The 22,788-nt window shown below is 44.5% G+C and overlaps 1 protein-coding gene across 2 annotated transcripts in view; it reads left to right on the top strand.

Moving 5' to 3' along the window:
* Window positions 1-20,816, top strand: part of TNPO3 (transportin 3) — a 223,501-nt gene extending 202,685 nt beyond the window's left edge. For both annotated transcript variants that reach the window (XM_033959585.1, XM_033959586.1), the window contains exons 22-23: window positions 19,478-19,568; window positions 20,438-20,816. In XM_033959585.1, the coding sequence (XP_033815476.1) occupies window positions 19,478-19,538 (61 nt within the window). In that variant the 3' untranslated portion in view covers window positions 19,539-19,568; window positions 20,438-20,816. The remainder of the gene's footprint in view (window positions 1-19,477; window positions 19,569-20,437) is intronic.
* Window positions 20,817-22,788: the final 1,972 nt, after the last annotated feature.

Below are 22,788 nucleotides of genomic sequence, written 5' to 3' on the forward strand. Positions count from 1 at the left end.
GTTGCCAATAAAGGAATTTTTGAATTAAGGAAGAGCTAATACAGTAATGATTCTTAAATTAGTAATTTACATCATGTTTTGTTTCAACCAAGATACACACAACTTGTCATAATTACCTGAAACCATGAATCAGTGTTCAATGAGAAGAGTAGACTGAGATTACAGTGAGGCATTTGGGTAGATTCAGATGCTCTAAGTCCAGCCCTGTGTTTAACCTTTAGACTTTCCTGTTTGGTTCTCTTGGATCTGATCTTCATACCCGAAATAGCTTGTTTCTTGATTTTACTGTTTCCTAATCATTCTGAGGGCAATTGTTAGAACCATTTACTGTAGAAATTGTGATTTACCTGAATGAACTGGCAGTATGAAAATTTGTGCCACCCTCAGTGGCTAACCAACAAGCAAGTGTTCCATAGCATACATACTTTTAGCTGGATTGAGGGGAGGTGTTTCATGACATGCTAAGATTATATTTCAAATCTACTTAACATTTTTCCACAGACATTTTACCTGCATAAAACAGATACATGGGTAGGTTATATTTGTGGTACTTTTCAAAGGGAGCGTGTGCATGTTTAGAGACAATGTTCATCTAGACATTGCAGCTCAAAGCGGACAGTTTGAAAATTGCTCCTCATTGTAATCTTCACTCCAATTACATTTCATTGTGGGCCATGGTGTAGCCTAAAGCTACAGTTCTAGTGCAATAGGTGTGTCATTCTGGATAGTAGGGTAGTCTCTCCGCACTCGCAAATCATGCAGAAGGAATCCATTCCAAGTTTCAGCTCCTCCTCTTACAGAGGGCTCTGCTGCCCCCTTCAGTTTTTCTTTCTGCATGCAAGCCAGAAGGTGTCTTTCTGATCTGCTCTGATCAAGACAGATTCACAGGGCTTAGGCAAAGCCAAGCTGCTGGTCTTTGCCCCACTTCATCCTCCAAGAAGGTGCAATGACACCAGTTCTGAAGTCTTCCCCCTGAGGATAGGAGGAAAGTTCTCTTTGTATATGGAGGTCTAGGAGCAGATCTTATCAGACCGCTGGGTGCTGGATATTTAGGGAGGGTACAAGCTCAAGTTCACCCATCCCCTATCAGACTGGTTTGTAGACTTCTCGGTGGGGTGCCCAGAAAAATCATGCTGAACCTTAGCAACATTACAGAGACTTGTAGAAATTCATGTGATAGAGCCAGTGCTGCAAGAAGAATCGGGCTCCAGGAGATACTCCATATACTTCTTAGTGCCCAAGAAAGGCTCAGAAGATTAGGGACCTATTCTGGATCTTGCATACATTGAGGCCCTGAATGTTCCAAGCTTTTGCATTGGTACTGTGCAGTCAGTCATCACAGTGGTAGCTCCGGGGGAATTTCTAGCTTCCCTAAATTTGGCAGAAGCCTACCTATATTTTCCCATATTTACGGAACACAAGAGATTCCTGTGATTCTATTATCAGTTTTCAGTGCCCCCCTTTGGGTTGGCAACAGCACCTGCACATTTACCAAGGTGATGGTGGTGGTAGCAGCGCATCTCCTCAGGGCAGGGTTGCAAATGCACCCATATATGTACGACTGATCAGAACTTCATCATTCTCAGAATGGCAACAAACAGTGGCCTGAGTGGTCAAGATCTTGCAGAACCTGGGCTGAACAGTGAATTTTTGAAAGAGCAAACTGGTTCTGTCCCATTCCCTGGGAATACCTGGGAGTACTATTCAAAACAGCAGAAGGCTGGGACTATCTTCCAGAGGCACACAGCCATCTGCATGGCACTACCTTCAAGTACTAGGCTCCATGGCAGCCGCAATAGATTTGGTCTCTTGGATGAAGGCTCACATGCGCCCTCACCATAACATGCTACTGTCTTGGTGGTCTCCCCAACTGTCTTGGTGGTCTCCCCAAATGGCCTCCTTTTAAGCAACTCCCATGGACTCCAGAATTCCACCACAGTATGAGTTGATGACTCCATCCGCAGTTGTTATTATGGGGCATTCCCCTCAGGATAACTTTGTGGATGATTTTCACAACCAATGCCAGCTTGTTCGTCTGAGGAGACCATTACAATGGATGCACATTACAATGGACAGTACAGGGGCAGTGGTTGGCCTCTCGGAGAAAGAGGTCCATCAACAGATTGGAGCTTTGAGCCATCCATTGGCATTGGAGAAACTGAAGAAGAGTCTGGAAGGACAGGCAGTCCGAGTTTTCTCAGATAATGCTACTTTGGCATATTGTTCCAGTGGACAGAGCTACACTTACAGGTGATCTCTGCGGCACATGAAATGGGAGTGGCAATATCCAGGCCAATTATCTCAGCAGGCAGATCTTAGATCCAGGAGAATGGCCATTGTCTGCAGCTGTGTTCCACTCCATTATTCTTTAATGTTGTTGGTCAACTTTTTTTTTGTTTTTAGTTTTTTGTTCATTTTTCATATAACAACAAGTGTATCACATACATTTATACAATTTAATTGAGTACACACTTGATAATCCTTCATAGATCATTGTACATACAACATATTATTATATAATACTGTACTATAATATTGGCCAACTTTTGATCTGAGTGTGGTGAGAAACAAGAAGGCAGACTGTCGAAGAGCTGACCCTGGAAGCGAAGGTTAGACACCCTAGTCCAAACATGGCTAAAGAGTGAGCTCTTGTATGCGTTTCCTCCATGGCCCATGATAAGGTGAATACTTCACAGAATAGCAAACCATCAGGGAAAGTGGTCCTCATACCACTGAATTAGCCACACAGGCCATGATATGCATACCTAGTGCATTTTCAGAGGGACAAGGGTCTCAGAATGCAGGTGCAGCCCAATTGTCTATCTCAGGTCCCAGTGGTCATAGAAGATCCGGATCGTTTTGATCTTATGGTATGGCTCTTGAGCGCGCAGCATTAGTGCATAAAGGATACTCTGAGGTAATCATTGCTACTCTTCTCCGAGCCAAGAAGCCTACGATGGTCTCCATTTACGCTAAGGTATGGGAGACATCTCAATACTGATGACCAAAAGAGAAGGTGGAGCCATTGAGTGCACCGATCTCAGTGGTGCTAACTTTCCTCCAAGCAGTTCTCAACAAAGGCTTCAGGGTAGCTACCCTCATGATCCAAGTCTCGGGCTTCTCATGCTTCAGAGTCTGTGGATGCATAGCTCCCCTGGCTTCTCATCCAGACATAGATTCCTCAAGGGGGCACTAAGGCTCAGAACCCCAATAAAACAACTGTTTTCGTCCTGGAACCTTAACGTGTCGGCCTCAGTCAGGAGGTGTCCTTGTTGGATCTTACTGTCAAGATTGTATTTCTCGTGGCCATTATATCGAGACGAGTCTTGGAGCTGCAGGACCTGTCGTGCAAGGAGCCCTTCCTCAGGATCACAGAGGCGGGAGTTTTCTTGTACACGGTCCTGTTCATTTTGCCAAAAGTTGTTTCAGCATTTCATGTCAATCAAGAAGTAAGATTATCAGTGTTCCAGACCTGTATACCTGGGGTATACAGTCTGTTCTGTGACACATGTGGAATCATAAAGCAGGCAAATGCCATGTTCACTGCCTCACTTCAGAATCACAGACCTAAGATAGAATGCTCTGCAGTATTAATTTATTTCTAAACAGAATTTTGTAAAGCAAAACAGCTGTCCATGTAGAACAGTTCAGTCCCATTTGTGTAACATTTTAGCCTAGAGAATGGGAAGGCATAATAAAGACTTAGGTCACCTATAGTATATAAAAACAATGTTTATTTATTTTATTTAAAATCTGTGTCCTGGTGATCTGAGAAATCTGTCCTCAAGTAGTTACAAGTATTAAACCTAATATGCTTCAAGTTGAGATTAAAGTATGTGAATGGTGCTGTAGATTTACCTTTGATAAGTGATTACAGATTCAGAAATGAAATACCATTTCAGACTAATGGATTTAGCATGGGGGACCTTACTGCATTCTTTTGAAATGGTGTCATAGAAAATCTAGTCTGCCACGTTCACTAAATGAAGAAATATTGAGTATAAGAAAAGGAATACTGAGTTATATGGTGTGAATGTTGACCTTGTCAGTGTTATATTTTTAGAATAAAAAGTTTCAAAAAAATAATCCTCTGCCTTACAAAATGCAAACATTAGGAGAAAAGAAAAAGACCTGAGCCAGCCTTTGTACGTGCCCATATCAGTCCTCAGCCAGGCAGTCTGCCAGCTCTCCCTCCTGCAATCCTGCTCACCCGCATAGCCTGATTCACTCCAGGAGTCCCGGGGTTATCTGGACAGAGGGATCCTCATTTACTCCTGCGGTAACAGCTACCTTGGGACCCCGGGACCAGCAATAAGAAGAAAAGAATAATGGGGTTGGTTGAGAGGCAAAATAAGAGACCGATTCAAGTTTAATGGTTTTTTGATTAATCGCTTAATCGTATTTCTAAGCGATGAACAATTTAAAATTACAATAACTGGGAGACAATACAATACAAAACTATGTATAACGACATAATGGATTAAAAGTTTAACTTAACAAACTCATAAACAAAAGGAAAGAAGGGAGGTGAAATACAAAATCAATATAGAAAAGTAGAACAAAAAGGGAAAAGTACAAAAAGGGAAACAAATAAAAGCTATAATATGATTCAATAAAAATAATTTGACCTACGAACTGTTTAGTTAATTACCAAAGGCATCTCTAAAGAGAAATGTTTTTAAATTACTTTTGAATTTCTCCAGATTGCGCTCTTCCCTCAAATAAATGGGAAGGGCGTTCCAAGTTTGAGGTGCGGTAACAGAGAAAATAAATTGCCGTCTTGTGTTAATAACCTTAAGAGATGGAATTGTTAGTAAATTCTGTTCATTGGATCTCAATGTTCTATTTGGAGAATAAGGAATTAATAATTTATATATAAATGCTGGAGTTTTATTAAGGAGAGATTTGAAAGTGAGTATGCATAGTTTGTATGTTATCCGGTGGGTAACTGGAAGCCAGTGCGCATTCTTTAGAAGGGGAGTTAAATGATCAAACTTCCTAGTTTTAGTTATAAGCTTAATGGAAGCATTTTGAATGATCTTTAGACGTTTTATTTCATTCAAAGAGATTCCCTTAAAAAGAGCGTTACAGTAATCAATTTTAGAGATCACCAAAGAGTGAATAAGAATATTAAGTGACTTTGAACATAGAAATTTTGAAATTGATCGAATTTTTCGTAGCCTATAAAAGGTTGTTTTATTTTTTTTTTAATCAATAAATGTTTATTGAAAAGTTTTGTAAATATACAAACCATACCATGAATATCATAGACAACATAACATACAGACATCAATCAGAGAGCACTGCAATCAATGTACAAATCACAGAAGTACCCCCACCAATACAGTCAAGCCCCTGATACCCAGCAACAACCAAAACTCCACAATTCCCCCCCCCCCCACCCCCAAACTTTACCACCAGCTAAGAGGGCCCCCAGTTGTTTCTTCAGGAGAGCCCCCTCAGTCCTCAACCCCCCCCCCCCCCACAGAAATAAGCTCAAGACAAAGATGCAATTTTGTCAAGGATTCGTGTCCAAGTCCGGGTATAAGTATAATAATAACCATGACGCTTTGCTATAGACAGTTCCATATTACAAATAAACTGAAGTTTAACAGTCCATTCCAATTGGGTGGGCGCTTGCCCCTGTTTCCAACGAGCAGCTATCAAGCATTTAGCCGCTGCCAGGCCCCAACGTCTGATCTTAGTTTGCCAGGAATATAAACATACATTGTAAAGGCCTAGCAAGCACCCCTGCGGAGAAAAAGGTAACAATAATTGTAACAATTGTGATAAACACCCCACCACCTGCCTCCAGAAAGGCTGTAGAATTGGACAGGCCCACCAGATATGCAAAAAGGTCCCCAAGGCCAACCCACATCTCCAACACAAAGCGGAAACCCCGGGATACATACGGTGAAGACGTTCCGGCGTATAATACCACCTCATAACCACTTTGTAAGCATTTTCCTTAATGAGTGCACACGAGGTGGCCTTGCCTACCTCAGTGGTGATCAGGGCCCACTCCTGAACAGAAAATGTACAATTGAAATCCACCTCCCAAGCTCGCTGATAAAGAGACGGAAAGGAATAGGAGCCTCGAATATATTGGTAAAGAACAGAGATAGGCTTAGGAAGGCTCTTAAGAGTGAACCACATGTGAGCAAAGGGATCAGTAGACTGAAAGGATCCCCGATCCCACTCCCGAGAATGAAGAAAATGACGTATTTGAGAATAGGCTAGAAAGTCTCCTCTGGGCAAGGCAGCACTAAGCCGGAAGGTCTCAAAAGACATCAGGACCCCTCTGTGAAGCACATCCCTAAAAGTATGCATCCCTAAATGTGCCCACCTCACAAATGCAGAACTCTCCCTTCCAACAGGGAACAGGGGTTCCTCCCGTACCGCCCCCAACATCGACGGAACCATTCCCCCCCCCCAACGGCGACGGGTATCACACCACACTTTCAAAAGGTGTTCCAGAAATGGGTTTCCCGGAACCTCGAACCTCCTAGTACCAATGGAAGATGACCAAAGTAAATGTTTCAAACAGGGGCGCCCCACAAAGTGTTGTTCCAGACGGACCGCCAATTTATAATCTGCAATCTCCCAATCCAATAAAAGTCGCAATTGAGCTGCTCGAAAATACCAAAATAAATTCGGTACCGCCCGCCCCCCATTAGTCCTGGCCGCCCACAGCGCTGCCCTAGAGATACGAGGAGGCCTCCCCTGCCAAATAAAGCGAAAAAACAGAGTATGCAACTGTTTCAAAACTAGAGTAGGGACCGAAATCGGCAGTGTTTGGAAAAGAAAAAGCAAGCGGGGCAAAACATTCATTTTAAGAACTGCTATACGACCCCACCATGACAACCAAAACCCATTCCAGCGTTGAATATCGGTCCTAATCTGTTGTATAAGCTGCGCATAATTAACAGTAAACAATTGGGATAAGTCCGCAGGCAACCGAATCCCCAAATAACGAATAACCCCCGGTGCCCAGCGGAAAGGAAACCGAGCAGCCAAACGACGTTGGTCTTCTTCACCCAAGGTAACACTCAACAGTTCAGATTTATCCATATTCACCGTAAATCCCGAAACCCTCCCATACTCCAAGAAAAGGGCAACAAGAATCGGCAATGAAACCTCCGGGTCCCGAACATACAACAACACATCGTCGGCAAACAGTGCTAAACGATGTTCAAGATCTCCCACTTTCACCCCCAATAAATCCCCATGCTCCCGTATGCGAATGGCTAAGGGTTCCATAGAAAGAGCAAATAACAAGGGAGATAAAGGACAGCCCTGTCGAGTGCCTCTCCCTATGGCAAAGAAATCACTATAAATCCCATTAATACGCACAGTAGCCTTAGGAGCCCTATAAAAGGCTTGCACCCACGCCAAAAAGAAAGAGCCCAGCCCCATCCGATGCATCACCTGCCATAAAAATTCCCACGCCACTTGATCGAAAGCCTTTTCCGCATCAATCGCCAAAAAGGCAACTTTAGCCGAAGTCCGTTGTGCTGCCCACAAAAGATGCAACGTTCGTCTAATATTATCACAAACCTGTCTCTTTTGAACAAAACCAGATTGATCCAAATGTACCAGAGAGGGTAGAACCTTTCCCAGACGAAGAGCCAAAACTTTCGCTAAAATTTTTGCATCAGTATTTAATAACGAAATCGGTCTATACGACCCGCATCCAATAGGATCTCTCCCCGGCTTGAGCAAGACCGAAATCCCTGCCTCCCCCATTGAATTAGGCAACGGGGAACCTCCCCGCACTCCATTCGCTACGCGGACCAATAACGGAGCCAAAATCTCCCGAAAAAGTTTATAAAATTGATTAGTATACCCATCTAGCCCAGGCGATTTACCCAACTTCAAATTAGCTATGACTCCCAAAATTTCCCCTAATTCAATAGGCTCATTAAGCAAATCTCTATCAGCGTCCGAAAGCTGCGGCAGCCGCAACTCAGAAAGATATCCCTCAATGGCAGTGGATTCATGCCCTCCCGATGGCCGATACAAGTCGGAATAAAAATTGAGAAACACAGCACTAATAGCCGAATCGGTACGATGCTCAGTGCCCGCGGTATCCCTAATCTTTGTAATATTCGCTCTCGCCTGCTTTAGCTTAATAAGTCGAGCTAAACGAGATCCAGGTGTGTTATTATACTCATAAACAGTGTGGCGTAGGCGCAACCGCAAGAACTCGTACTCTTCCATCTGTAGCAAGGAGAGTTCCGCACGAACCTTAACAAGATGGTCATACACCAAGGGGTCATAGAAACATAGAAACATAGAAATAGACGGCAGATAAGGGCCCACGGCCCATCCAGTCTGCCCACCCTAATGTCCCTCCCCTACCTTTGCCCTGTGAATAGATCCCATGTGCCGATCCCATTTTGCCTTAAAATCAGGCACGCTGCTGGCCTCAATCACCTGTAGTGGCAGACTATTCCAGCGATCAACCACTCTTTCAGTGAAAAAGAATTTCCTGGTATCACCTCGTAGTTTCCCGCCCCTGATTTTCAACGGATGCCCTCTTGTTGTCGTGGGACCCCTGAAAAAGAAGATATCTTCCTCCGCCTCGATGCGGCCCGTAAGATACTTGAACGTCTCGATCATGTCCCCCCTCTCTCTGCGCTCCTCGAGCGAGTATAGCTGTAATTTGTCAAGCCGTTTTTCGTATGGTAGATCCTTGAGTCCCGAGACCATCCGGGTGGCCATTCTTTGCACCGACTCCAGTCTCAGCACATCTTTGCGATAATGCGGCCTCCAGAATTGCACACAGTATTCCAGGTGGGGCCTCACCATGGATCTATACAATGGCATAATGACGTCCGCCTTACGACTGACGAAACCCCTTCGTATGCAGCCCATGATTTGTCTTGCCTTGGACGAAGCCTGCTCCACTTGATTGGCAGACTTCATGTCCTCACTGACGATTACCCCCAAGTCTCGTTCTGCTACCGTTTTTGCTAGGATCTCGCCATTAAGGGTATAAGACTTGCATGGATTCTGGCTGCCCAGGTGCATAACTTTGCATTTTTTGGCATTGAAGTTGAGTTGCCATGTCCTAGACCATCGCTCCAGTAGGAGTAGGTCGTGCATCATGTTGTCGGGCACTGAATCTTCGTCTGTTGTGCATTTGCCCACTACATTACTCAGTTTGGCGTCATCGGCGAATAATGTTATTTTACCTCGTAGCCCTTCTGCCAAGTCTCTTATAAAGATGTTGAATAGGATTGGGCCCAAGACTGAGCCCTGTGGTACTCCACTAATCACCTCCGTCATTTCGGAGGGGGTGCCATTCACCACCACCCTTTGGAGCCTACCTCCAAGCCAGCTCCCAACCCATTTCGTCAATGTGTTACCTAATCCTATAGAACTCATCTTGCTCAGTAACCTGCGGTGCGGTACGCTATCGAATGCTTTGCTAAAGTCCAGGTACACGATGTCCAGGGACTCCCCAATATCCAGCTTCCCCGTCACCCAGTCAAAGAAGCTGATCAGGTTGGATTGGCAGGATCTCCCCTTAGTAAATCCATGTTGTCGGGGATCCCTTAGATTCTCCTCATCCAGGATCTTATCTAATTGGTGTTTGATTAGAGTTTCCATTAGTTTGCTCACTATCGATGTTAGACTCACTGGTCTGTAGTTTGCTGTCTCCATCTTGGAGCCTTTCTTGTGGAGTGGAATGACGTTAGCCGTCCTCCAGTCCAACGGGACGCTGCCTGTACTAAGGGAGAGGTTGAAGAGCGCGGACAGTGGCTCCGCCAAGACATCACTCAGCTCCCTAAGCACCCTGGGGTGCAAGTTGTCCGGCCCCATTGCTTTGTTAACCTTGAGCCTTGACAGCTCACCGTAGACACTGCTGGGCGTAAACTCAAAGTTACTAAACGGGTCAACTGAGCCAACCCTTGTCTGTAGCTGAGGGCCGAGCCCTGGCGCTTCTCGGGTGAAGACTGAGCAGAAGTATTCATTTAATAGTTGGGCTTTTTCCGAATCCTTTTCCACATAGTCTCCGTCTGGTTTCCTAAGACGTACAATCCCGCCTGAGTTTTTTCTTCTATCACCGATATACCTGAAGAAGGATTTATCTCCCTTCTGGATGTTCTTTGCTAGAGACTCCTCCATGAGGAATTTAGCCTCCCTGACTGCTGTTTTGACTGCTTTTGATTTGGCCAGGTAGTCTGCTCTAGAGTCCTGTTTCCCCGATTGTTTGTAAGAGATGAATGCTTTTTTCTTCTCCTTGATCAGGTCTGAGATCTCCGCAGTAAACCACTGTGGCTTATTGTTCCTTCGCCGTTTACTTACTGATTTTACATAGCGGTTTGTTGCTTCTTGTATGGTTGCTTTCAAAGTCGACCACATGTCTTCCACGTTATCGGTTTCTTCTTGGCTTTGTAGCGCCTGGTGAACGAAGTCTCCCATTTCTTTGAAATTTGTTTCCTTGAATTTGAGGACTTTGGTTAGTGTAGTAGATTTAGTGAAACCTTTCCTGATATTAAACCATACCATGTTGTGGTCACTGGAGGCCAATGTGTCGCCCACCGAGACCTCTGTGACACTTTCTCCATTGGTAAGTATCAGGTCCAGTATTGCCTGATCCCTTGTCGGTTCCAACACCAGTTGCCTGAGGCTTGCTCCTTTCATAGAGTTTAATAGCCTCCTGCTGCTGCCGGAAGCAGAGGTAAGTGTAACCCAATCCACATCAGGCATGTTGAAGTCACCTAGCAATACTGTGTCCCCACGCAAGGTGATATTTTCTATATCTTCGATTATTTCCATATCCAGGTCATCCTGTTGTCTTGGGGGTCTGTAAATTACGCCAAGATACAAGCATTTGTCCTTCCCTCTGGCCAAATTAACCCAAAGGGATTCCCCAGTATACTGGACATCTGAGATTCTCGTAACCTTAATGTCATCTTTAGTATATAGTGCTACACCCCCTCCCATCCTACCCTCTCTGTCCCGGCGAAGCAAGTTGTAACCCGGTATGACCATGTCCCACCCGTGGGAGTCTGTGAGCCAGGTTTCGGATATCGCCACCACATCCAGGTCGGCATTCCTTATTTCTGTTTCCAATTCCAGGATCTTGTTTCCTAAACTGTGTGCGTTGACGTACATAGCCCTCCATGTTATATTTTTGTTACATCTCAGTGGGGCTATTCCTGTTTGAGCTATTTGAACACCTTTAGCATTGTCTGTGTTATTTGTGCTTTCCTGAGGCTCAGAACCACAATGTGTACTCCCCATATACCCAGAACTACAGTGTGTACTCCCCCTAGACCCGGAATTACAATGTGACCCATAAATATGATGTGACCCTACTCTCGACTCAAAAGTGTGTGCACTCACCCCTGACCCAGAATTTCGGTGTCTACTTTCCTCAGCCTCATAAATGTATTGGCATTTTAGTTCGCCTGGTATATTGTTTGTGCCTGTACCCTCCCCCAACTTACCTAGTTTAAAGCCCTGTGGAGTAGGCAGGCTAGGCGGTGTCCAAGGACATTCTTCCCTCTTCTGGTTAGGTGTAGCCCGTCGTGTCCCTGTAGTCCTTGCAATGCTTCTCCATGGTGCAGAAACCCGAAGTTCATCTCCTTGCACCATCCTCGCAGCCAGTCATTCGCCCTTTGTATTCGATCCTCTCTGGCTCTGCCCTTGCCCCTTACTGGGAGAATCGAGGAGAAGACCACCTGCGCCTCCATCCTCCTCAGCTTCTCCCCCAGGGCCCTGAAGTCTTCAGGTATGCTGTCCGGGCTGCTCCTTGCGGTGTCGTTGGTTCCGACGTGGATTAGAACCATGGGGAAGTGGTCTCGGGGCTTGATGAGTCTGTCAATGCAAGCAGTGACATCCCGGATCCTGGCCCCTGGCAAACAGCAGACCTCTCTTGATTGTAGGTCTGGTCTGCAGATTGGTCCCTCGGTGCCCCTCAGCAGCGAATCTCCGATGACCACCACTCTGCGCTTCTTAGGGGTGGGCCGTACTGCTGGTTCCGGAGCTGGAACCTTCTGCTGAACAACTTCCTCCTCATTCTCGGGACCTTCCTGTAGCAGCTGATATCTGTTCCTCAGGGCGATTTGTGGTGTTGGTGTAGAGCTGTCCTGTATGAGAGAAAAAGAGACAGAGTTAGGTCCTCTGCGTTTTCCTGTGGAAGAAGTCACCAGCTGCCAGGAGTCAGCGTCCTCAGCCACTTCCTGCATTCCGGCGGACTGTCTCAAGGTAGCTGTTTTGGATGCCTTGGGTGTTTCTAGGGTGGTCTTGACAGGTTCCTGTTCAGCGATCTGAGACAGCTCCTGAATGACTCCATCGATGAAGGTCTCGTCGTCTCGGATGCTCCTTAAGCGCTGAACCTCCTCTCTCAGGCTCCTCAGCTCCATCAAAAGGCTTTCGTCCGGTAGATCCATTCCTTCCGTCTGCGTTGAGGCTGTAGACATCTTTGAGGGGATGGCCTCGGTCTGTACAGAGATCTCTGCCCTCCTTCCAGACTCCCCTTCCATCTGTACTTGGTCCATAGCCATCCCCTGGGTACTCTCGGTGCCTGTTTTGATTGAAGTCTTGCTGCTCCTAGTCCTGCCTGCCATTTACAAAGGTTTATTATTATTTATTTATTGATCCCTTTTTTTTTTTTTTTTTTTTTTTTAAATATTTGATCAGTAAGTTGGTCAGTAAGTGTTGAGGGAGGGATAGAGGTAGTTAGTTCTTGGTCTGAGGGATGTAGTAGTTATTTAACAGTTTGTTAATTGTTATGCCTATTCAAAGTGGTTTGGGAATAGAATGATTGGTGAGGTCTGCCTGTTTAGTGAGGAAGGTTCTAGTTGAAGATAGAAGTTGTAGGTTTGGGAGTTAAAAGACTTGATAGAAAGTGAAAGAGAGCTTGTTGGTTAGATAGAAGTTGTAAGTTTGGAAGTTAAAAGACTTGATAGAAAGTTAAAGAGAGCTTGTTGGTTAGATAGAAGTTGTAAGTTTGGAAGTTAAAAGACTTGGTAGAAGTTAAAGAAAGACAATTGATTAGTTAGCTGGTTTTATAATTTGGGAGACTGGCTATTAGTTGATAGCCCTTTCTTGATGCCCTTCTTGAGGCCCTTCGCAAAGGCGCTCTCGCTAAGGCGAGCGCCTTTGCCGCTCGCCTTCGCCGCGCGCCGAACGGCTGCGCGCCGTTAGCTCGCCCCTTTTTATGGGGGCGATCGGCTGTGACGTCGGGGGGTGGGCGGAGCTACCACCCGCCTCTTCCCCTCTCTGTGTCCCGTCTGCCTCTCTGATGTCTCTGATGTCTCTGATGCAACTTCGTCAATCGCTCCAGCTGTTCATGAAGCGCTAAAGAACGCTGCGCCCGCAAACGCTTTCGGCGAGCCCCCCATTTAATAAAAACGCCCCGCACCACCACCTTCAGTGCATCCCACAGAGTCGCATCAGTGACCGTATTATTATCATTATGTTGAAGGTACTGAGCCACGGTCGCACCCACCTCTCGAATTACCGCTGGATCTTTCAATAAAGACTCATTAAGTCGCCAAAATCGACGTCCCACCCCTTCCCAATAACCCACGCAGGCTACCCACACTGGCGCGTGATCAGAAATTTGGATAGCTCCAATTTCAGCCTGTCGAATCCCACCCCAGGAATTACGATGAACCCAAACCCCATCAATACGCGCATACGATCTATGCGCATGAGAGTAGTGAGTGTAAGAGCGCTGCGCAGGATGAGACAACCTCCAACTGTCTACCAAGCCCAGAGAAGAAAACAAAGAGAGAAGAGCCTTTCTAGCGGTCCTAGTCGGAGAACGTGTCCCCCCCACAGAGTGATCCAGCTGAACATCCGGGGTAACATTAAAATCTCCACCCAGATAAACAGAGCCTTTCACAAAACCCACCAATTCAGTTCTAAGGGACCTAAAATATGCTGCTTGACCAGTGTTGGGACCATACAGATTTATAATAGTGATGGAGCGGCCCTGTAAGGTAGCCACTAGAGCCAAACATCTCCCTGCCCCATCCCGAAAGACTTGTTGAACCTCTAGACCCAGTCCCTTTCGAACCAAAATGGCCACCCCTCCCACCCTCTTCCCCGGCACCGACCCCTGGTGGGTCCAGATTTGATCAAAATATGGAGATTGTAGGACTGCTACATCTCGAGGCCTTAAATGTGTTTCTTGGAGTAAACAAACATCCCATTGCAAGCGTGTCAATTCCTTAAATACAATGCTGCGCTTACCCGGACTATTAAGTCCATTAACATTCCACGAACCTATAATGAAAAGCTTATCACCCTCCTTCCCTGCCCTTCTTCCCCCCCTAACCCCCCCAGAACCCTCCCCCCTCCCCCCACCCCTTTGCTGATTCGAATCCCGAGTCTCAGGATTCGCCAGCGTGTAGAAAGTGCAATCCTCCCCCAAAGGCAATCATCACTCATCCATAAAATCAATGAAACTTCCAGCAAATGAATACCCCCACTGTCACTATATGCCACTCCACCCCTCTCCATCCTGCACTCATCTACCAAGCACTCCCCCACCCTCACACACCCCATACATGCCAACACTGAACCCCCCGGAACCCAGACCCCACCAACCAGAGAACCATCCAACTGCAAACTTACACTATGAGAACAGTACATAATAATGAACCACCAATCCCCATTCAAAGGGAGCAGTGTCAAACCAAGGTCTCCAAGTCTCTCCCCCAGTTCCAAGGGCTTGCGCTCAACAGGTCCAGGCAAAGCCCCGCAACGAGGCAGATCAAAATGATTTTACCAGTGTCCAAACATGGTCAGGTCTGGGATTTCGCAGATTTCTTGCCAGATCGCAACGCTGTTCTCCAAGGTTCACTTTGCGCAGAAGTGGATGCTATTGCCGGAGGTCCGTCCCCTTCCATCGGAATCCCGCAGCCCAGAGCTCTCATCTCCGCCCAAGCTTCTGACACCGTAGTAACTCGACGAGAAGTGCCGTTAATGGTCATCCATATGCCAAAGGGGAATAGCCATCGATATTTATGGCCCCCAGAGCGCAGCGCTTGTGTGACATCTTTAAACGCTCTGCGCTTCTGCAAAGTAGACCACGCCAAATCTTGGAAAACCCCCACAGCCAGATCTTTCCATCGGAGAGCTGCTTGTCTGCGGCCAGCCAGTAAAATACGTTCCTTCAGTGTAAACTCTCCAAAGCAGGCTATGATATCTCGTGTGCCCTGGACCCTGGGTGCTCCCAGACTGCGGTGGGCCCTTACCAAAACGATAGACTCAGCTCCATCAGCCCGTAATAGATGTGCACAAAAGGCTCTCACCACCTCTTTACTGTCCCGAAATGCTTCTGTTTCCGGAATACCTTTGAACCGCAGGTTGCATCTCCGAGAGCGGTTCTCCAAGTCCTCAACTTGTGCCTGTAATTCCCGAAGTTCAGAAGTTAGGCGACCTGTAACATCAGAGGTGGTGGAGACAGTGGCAGTTAGAGCCACCACGTTGTCTTCGGAGGCCGAAACCCGAGCTCCCAGCTCACTGACCTCCGTACGGAGCTCTGCAACCGCCGCCCGCACATCTCCCCTCACTCCAATTATTTCAGCCTTCAGCTCCGTAAACCAGGCAGCCATGGATTTTTTCGGTGCCTCTCCAGCCTCCCCCCGCTGATCCGAGATGCCTTCATCCTCCGACTCAGACTGAGTCGCCGGCCCGGCCGCCATCTTTTTTTTCTCTCCCATGCCACTCACCACCTCCGGGCCCGATTTTTCCGGCGGATCGCCGAAAAATTTAAATTTATCCAGGCGTTTTCGAGTCGCCATCAGCAGGGGAACCCCGGCAGCCAAAAATAGTGGCTAAGAAACAACTCTGTGGAAGCGCCACTCGCAAATTTGCACAAAAGCCCGACGGAGCTTTTGCTTCACGCTGCCATTCAGCGAGGTGACGTCACTTCCTCTCCTAAAAGGTTGTTTTAATAGTGTTACTAATGTGATCATGAAAATTCAGTTTGTGATCAAAGATCACCCCTAAAATTTGAGGGTTATTGGGGGTTATTGGAAGGATTGCTAGAGAGCACCTGGTCATCAGGGACAGGATGAGCTAATTAGTCTATTTCTTATTACCTGCATCCATCTGGACTAGATGTTTTGGCTCCTACATCAGCTCCCAGGCACAAAATCAAGCCTTTCTAAACTACCTGTGTTTCCAGCATCTCCCTCCTTATCTCTCCTCTCCCTGCCACTCATTCATCCTGCAACCCCTCTAATCCCCCTTCTCTTCCTTCCCCTTCCCACTCACCCACCTGTCCAGCTTCGCCCTTTTTCTGTTTCCACCCACCTTATTCATTCTGCCCCATCCATCCATTATTGCCTTTTCTCCCATTAAGCATCACCCCCCTCTCCTCACTCCCTGAGAGTCACGCGTCTCCCCTCTAAATTTAAACCTCTCTCAGCTACAGCTGCTGTCCCTCTGTGCAAAGGGCAGCAATCAGTTTTCAGTAATAATGCGATGGTGCCTTTGATCCCATACACTTGCAAAGGCCCTGCTGGCTCCGCCTTCTTTGTCCCATTCCAAGTGTGTCAGAGAGGGCAGGATCAGCAGAGACCTTCGTGACCGCATGAGCTCAAAGGCTCTTGGCGTTTATAACTGCAGCTTGTTTGAAGCTGCAACATCTGTGACAGCCAGCAGGGCACGTTGGCACCTTAAGTAGCATACCCCAAACAAGTTTCAAGTTTATTGGTTTTTTAATATACCGACCATCAAACAAATATCTGGACGGTTTACAATATATATAAAACAAGATAAAAGTAAGATAAAATGTTAGGTATTAAAAATAAATATGTGTACATATATAACATAGACAGGACAAACTTGAAAGTGAGGGTAAAGGGGAGGGAAGGGGAAAGTTACATAGTGAAGAAGAACTGGTGACAGTGGGGAAGGGGAACGAACATATAGGATGGGTCGCTTTATGAAAGCGGTTGGTTGAGATTAGAATGAGAGGGACAAAAGGGGAAAAAAAAAAAAAGGGGGAAAAAAGAAGATTAAGATAAATCTGAACTTAGCCGAAGGCGTCACGAAATAAAAAAGTCTTTAAGTTTATCTTAAATTTGTCTAGATGAAGGTCGTCACGGATTTGCTGAGGTAAAGAGTTCCACAGTGTTGGCGCAGTTACTGCGAAATTTGTTTTCTGAGTATAGTAAAAGTCTTTTATAGAGGGAATGAAGAGAAGTTTTTGGTCTGTTGACCTTAGAGTACGAGGGGAGCATTGGGGAATAAGAAGTTTATCAAGAAATAAAGGTTGGTGAGAATGTTTTATTTTGAAAGTGAGTAGAATGATTTTATAGGTGATGCGGTGGTTAATGGGGAGCCAATGAGCCTCTTTGAGAAGAGGAGTGACATGATCGAATTTGCCTTTTTTGTAGATGAGTTTTATTGCTGTGTTTTGTATTAGTTGTAAGCGTCTGATTTATTTTTGGGGGAGACCGTTGAGGAGAGAGTTACAGTAATCTAAGTGGGAGATGACTAAAGAGTGGATTAGGATATTGATTGATTCAGTCTCTAAGATTGAAAGTAGTGACCGAATTATACGAAGTTTGAAAAAACAGATTTTTGCAGTTGAGCTGATATGATCATGGTAAGTGAGGTCTTTGTCAATGATGTCACCTAGGAGTTTTAACTTTGATTCTAATTGTATTGGAATGGAATTAATGGATAGTTGTCCTGGTAAGGGAGCACAGTTTTTAGTTGGGATTAAGATGGCGCGAGATTTATCAATATTAAGGGAGAGTTTATTTAAGATGAGCCAGTTGTATATAGTATCTAATTTATCATTTATGTCTTTTATGTCTGAGCTATTTGTGGTGTTAACTGGGTGAAGGAGTTGAATGTCATCTGCGTAGGCATAGATTGTGAATCCGATAGATTGTGCTAAAGTAAGTAGAGGAGAAAGGAAAATATTAAATAAAAGTGGGGAGAGAATCGAACCTTGTGGGACACCGTATGTTAGAGAAATAGGTTGGGAAGTTTCGTTGTTTACTCGGACTTTGAAACTAAGTTCATTGAAATAGGATATAAACCAGGAAAGAGCTGAGCCTGTGATACCACAGTCTTTAAGTCTGTTAATAAGAAGAGAGTGGTCGATAGTATCAAAGGCTGCTGACAGGTCCAAAGAAATAAGGATGACAGATTTTTGATGGTCATGATAGTAGTGTATCGAAGAAATGAGGCCTAACAGAGACAATTCAGTAGAGTGTGAAGTGCGGAAGCCAGTTTGGCATGGATGTAAGGCATGGGTTTTTTCTATGAATTCTGTGAGTTGGGTATGAATGATTTTTTCGGTAAGTTTCGAGAGTAGTGGTAGATTGGCTATAGGACGGTAATTTTTGGGCAGAGAAGGATCTAGATTATGTTGTTTAAGTTTTGGGAAAAGAAGGGCTGTTTTCCAGGGAAAGGGTACTAGACTGTCAGAGAGAGACTTGGATATCATTTCCCAGATGTAAGGGCCGAAGAAAGAGAATAATTTTTTAAGGAGAGAAGGGGGAATGCTTTCCAAAGGGTTGTTAGAGCAGTTTAATGTTTGAAGAAGAAGAAGAAGATTAGCTTGCGAAGGCATTTTGAATTTGGAGAAAGTGCTGAATGATATTTGCTTGGAATCGTTGGAATCGTGGGTTTGGGAAGGAGTAGTAGGAGATGAAGGTCCCAGATGTGATCTGATGTCCTTAATTTTCTTGTCGAAGAAAAGTGATAGTTCGTCTGCAGATGGCTGAGTAGTAGGGGGTGGGTTTTTTTTCTTCGAATATTTTGAAAGGGACTGAACAAGATTAAAAAGGGTGGAGGAGTTACGAGTGGTTGTAATGAGTTTTGAGTAATATTCTTTTTTTGCTTGTTGAATGGCTTTTTTGTATAGAGTAGCTTTTTCCTTGAATAGAAGGTGAAAATTGTTGAGGCGTGTAGTTCGCCATTTATGCTCTACGGAGCGAAGTTGCTTATGAAGGAGAGCGAGTTTTTTGTTATGCCAGGGTTGTTGTTTTGATTTTTGAGTTTGGTTTGAGATGGGTTTTTTTTCTAAAGGGGGTGCCAGGGAGTCTAATAGGGATTTTGTGGAAGTTTCCCAAAGAGAAAATTGGTCTGTTACAGAAAGTGCATAAACCGAAAGGATAAAGATGCTAAATTCCGCCTGATTTTGATTGAAAGCAGAATTCACAGGCTGGCTCGTTATTATAAGACGAAGAGAGTACTTCCTCCCAACTGGAAATACGAATCCTCCACAGCATCTGCTCTGGTTGCATAAGATTCGTCATTTGTGAATAAAAAAAATAAATACATTAAAAAAAAAAAAAAAAAAGTGCAGCGAAGTCTTAAGCCAGTTCTAATGACAGATGATTGTGCATGTGTCTGTGACTCTGCTGGTATATTTGCATGGATTTGTAACTGGAAATTTCTTTGAGCCATTTTATAAAGTGTAAAATGTCACTTGAGTCAGTAGTTGAACCTCTGCTTCAGTGACACATGCTCTTTCTTGCAGTGCTGAGGAATGTAAACAGGTGTGCTGGGCCTTGAGAGATTTTACCAGGTTCTTTCGATAGCTACACTCCTGCGCTGGACCTGTCTTCAAGGTCAGTATGAGGCATGCTAATAAGTACTAGCATTGCATAAGGACTGCTGGCTTTCTACCCAAAAGCAGGACTTTTGTTGTATCCAACAGTGCTTCTGGGACAAAGGGTAGGAAGAGTGAAGTAAGACAGTCCAAAGCACCCTCTCTCGCCGGCGACTGATGGTAGCAGAAAACCCAAAGAGAAATGCATTGCTTAATTTCCCAATAATCTCAGCAACTACTATATTGAAAGTTTATTTTATTTCTATAGTACATTCGGTATGCATGCTTCCAGATATAAAGTTTGAAACTTGGGCGAAAAGTATACTTTACCTGTTTGGTGGAGAAATCATGAGAAGGAAGCTTGTGTTACTACTGTCTGTGCTTTACACCTTTTCTTTAGGTAAACTGACAGGTATATAAGAATAATGTTATTATTATTATTATTAAAGTTATTATTATTATTTCCTAAGGGCTGTAAACCTGAGTTTCAAAATAGCTTGTAATTCTTCAGAAATAGTTTAACAGTTGACATGTTGACAGGGAGATAGGTTCAGAACAAATGCTAGGAAGTTCTTCTTCACTCAGAGGGTGGTGGACACCTGGAACGCGCTTCCAGAGGAGGTGGTAAAGCAGAGTACGACTTTGGGTTTCAAAAAGGGATTGGACGAGTTCCTGAAGGAAAAGGGGATCCAGGGGTACAATTAGAGGGTTACTATACAGCACAAAATGCTTTATAGTACTAGTTCACTACAGGTCAATGACCTGGGGGGCTGCCATGGGAGCGGACTGCTGGGCATGATGGACCTATGGTCTGACTCAGCAGAGGCAATGCTTATGTTAATTTCCTTCATAAACTCAAAGCCTGGTTTCTTCTTTTCTGTCCTACAGGAATGACCGTTATTACTAGAAGACAGGTGATATGACAAAAAAATCCAAGACCGTATCCCACAATGAGAAAACGTCATTGTGGAAATGGGCTTTCACTTGCATTAGTGTGCAATGCCAAATTGAAGGAAGAAAGAGTGGGCACCGGAGTACAAACGTCGCTTCGAAAGGCAATCCTGTGACATTAGTGCTTGTGTGTGATGACAAAAGAAACTCGACACAAAGTACATAAGAAAGAGGTGACAGATGGCTGCAGCCTGACTGTTCAGCACCTTGTGGAAAAGGGGACCTGGATTTCAAGGTGGACTTATTTTAAAGCAAACAAACAAAAAAAAAAAAAACCAAAAAAAAAAAGGATAAAACATAAAAAGAAACTAAAGGTGGGAGAATTTGCCTGAAAGCAAAAGAAAATGGAGCTAACTTTCTATGAAATGAAATAAATAAGATTTTGTTCTGCAAATATTGAATTGAGGTAAAAATATTAAAAATAAATCAGCCCTATGATCTGCAAAGAGGGGGAAAGGTGGGGATAGCAACCCATTATTCATCTTTAATAGGTTCCCTCCTCTTTCCTCCTTCCAAATTGGGAAAGGCCAGGAGATGGTGGAGACATTCAACCTTATTTTGCCCCTTTTGTTTGACTGACTGGCAAGCATGCAGTTTACCATGAGGCAAATTCTAAGCATCCTCCCTGGGGAGTGTACATAGGGAAGGACTATTTTGGTGAATGGGAGGTTTTGAGGTCTCCTAGTCCCCATACCCCCTTCTTGTGCCCCCTTCCATCCCTTGTAAGTGCCAGCCATATGAGGAAGAGATAAGATCTTGTATCTGACAGAGGAATGTAGTGTTTGGCTTTCACTGATTTTTACATGACCTTTGTTGATTGGTATCAGGGTCGGCACATTATATTCAGTCTGGATAATTTATTGAAATGGGGCAGACCAAAAAAAAAAAAATTCCCCAAGTGCCCATCATGTAGTGTTAAAGATCCCCATGCAGGTGTTTAGTTTCAAGCGTATGCTGTTCCGTCTGGTGTTGTAGCCATCTCGCGAACAAGAAAACTAAACAAAGAAAATTATTAAAAAAAAAGAAAAAAAAATGTAAAAATTAAAATCTTAATACATTTTCTGTCTTGCCTTCTGTGTTTTTTGTTTGGATTTGCGTTTTCCTTTCATCCCATTGGAAAAGAACATGAAAGTGAAGGTATGAGATCTGACAATCTCATTTTAGAAGGCAACAATGGGAATAAAATTGGTACTCATTGAAAAGATTCAACTGACTTCTTTGAATAAGTAATATTAAGGTCATATATCTTCAGGGTAACTATCGCATATTACCTAGTTCAACTTCCAGGTTAACTGGGACTGGAAATATCTTTCAGGCAGCGTTCAAAGTTCTCTTCCCCTCTCCCCCCCCTCCTCAGTTCGTTTGTTGCTTGGGAGTGATGCCTTGAGGCTGCAAAAGCCAGTGGCAATATTGTGATTTGATTTTTATTTTGGCTTTCCCTATTTTGACAGTCTTGATTGGGAAACAAGACACCTAGTAAGAAGTGCCAACTATTTCTGGTAGACTTTGTAGAACAACCTTATGATTAAGAATTTTGGTGGTAGATCTTAAGCTAGGTACTGATATTTTCCTCAGTCTTGACTGTGCTGTTCTTCTTTTGCCATTTCATATTGATAATAATATGAGGAAAGGTTCCCCTAGTGCAGTGGGCACAGTGGCTTCTGGGCTTTGATGCTTTCACACGAGCTGGTCTGTGGGTATGTTTTAGCTGACTATGTCCCAGGAGCTGTAAGGTTTCCTGGAATGTGAAGCACTTCTATTCCTGGTGACGTCTAGAATGTCCCAAGTACCGAGACCAGTACTTTTTTTTACATATACATAACTGATAACGGAAAATAAAGCAGTGAGTGAGTTTCAGATATGCTGATGACAAAATTATTCAACATTAAAAAAGAGGATTGTGAGACAATGAAGAAGCACCTTCGGTGCCCAGGTGGCTGGGTATCAAAATGGCAAATGAAAATAGAAACATGACAGCAGATAAAGGCCGAATTGTCCATCTAGTTTGCCAAACCACACTCTCCTCTATCCCCTCCTTTCCCTAAGAAATTTCATGTGCTGCTTAAATTTAAATAGTCTGTCTTTTCCACCTCCACCAAGAGACAATTTCACACATCCATTACACTTTTTTTTTTTGCCAGAAAGTATTTCCTTAAGGGCTGTACCAAATATTTGTTTTCGATTTGATTTGGCCCCTTACAAACAGGGGGAAAGTGATTCTGATGTTACAGTAGGTGATCTGGCATCCAGTAATCAGTGCATGGTACGGTTTAATATTAAGATTGGTA

The sequence above is a fragment of the Geotrypetes seraphini genome, chromosome 9 (genome assembly GCF_902459505.1).
Source record: "Geotrypetes seraphini chromosome 9, aGeoSer1.1, whole genome shotgun sequence".
Taxonomy (NCBI): Eukaryota; Metazoa; Chordata; class Amphibia; order Gymnophiona; family Dermophiidae; genus Geotrypetes; species Geotrypetes seraphini.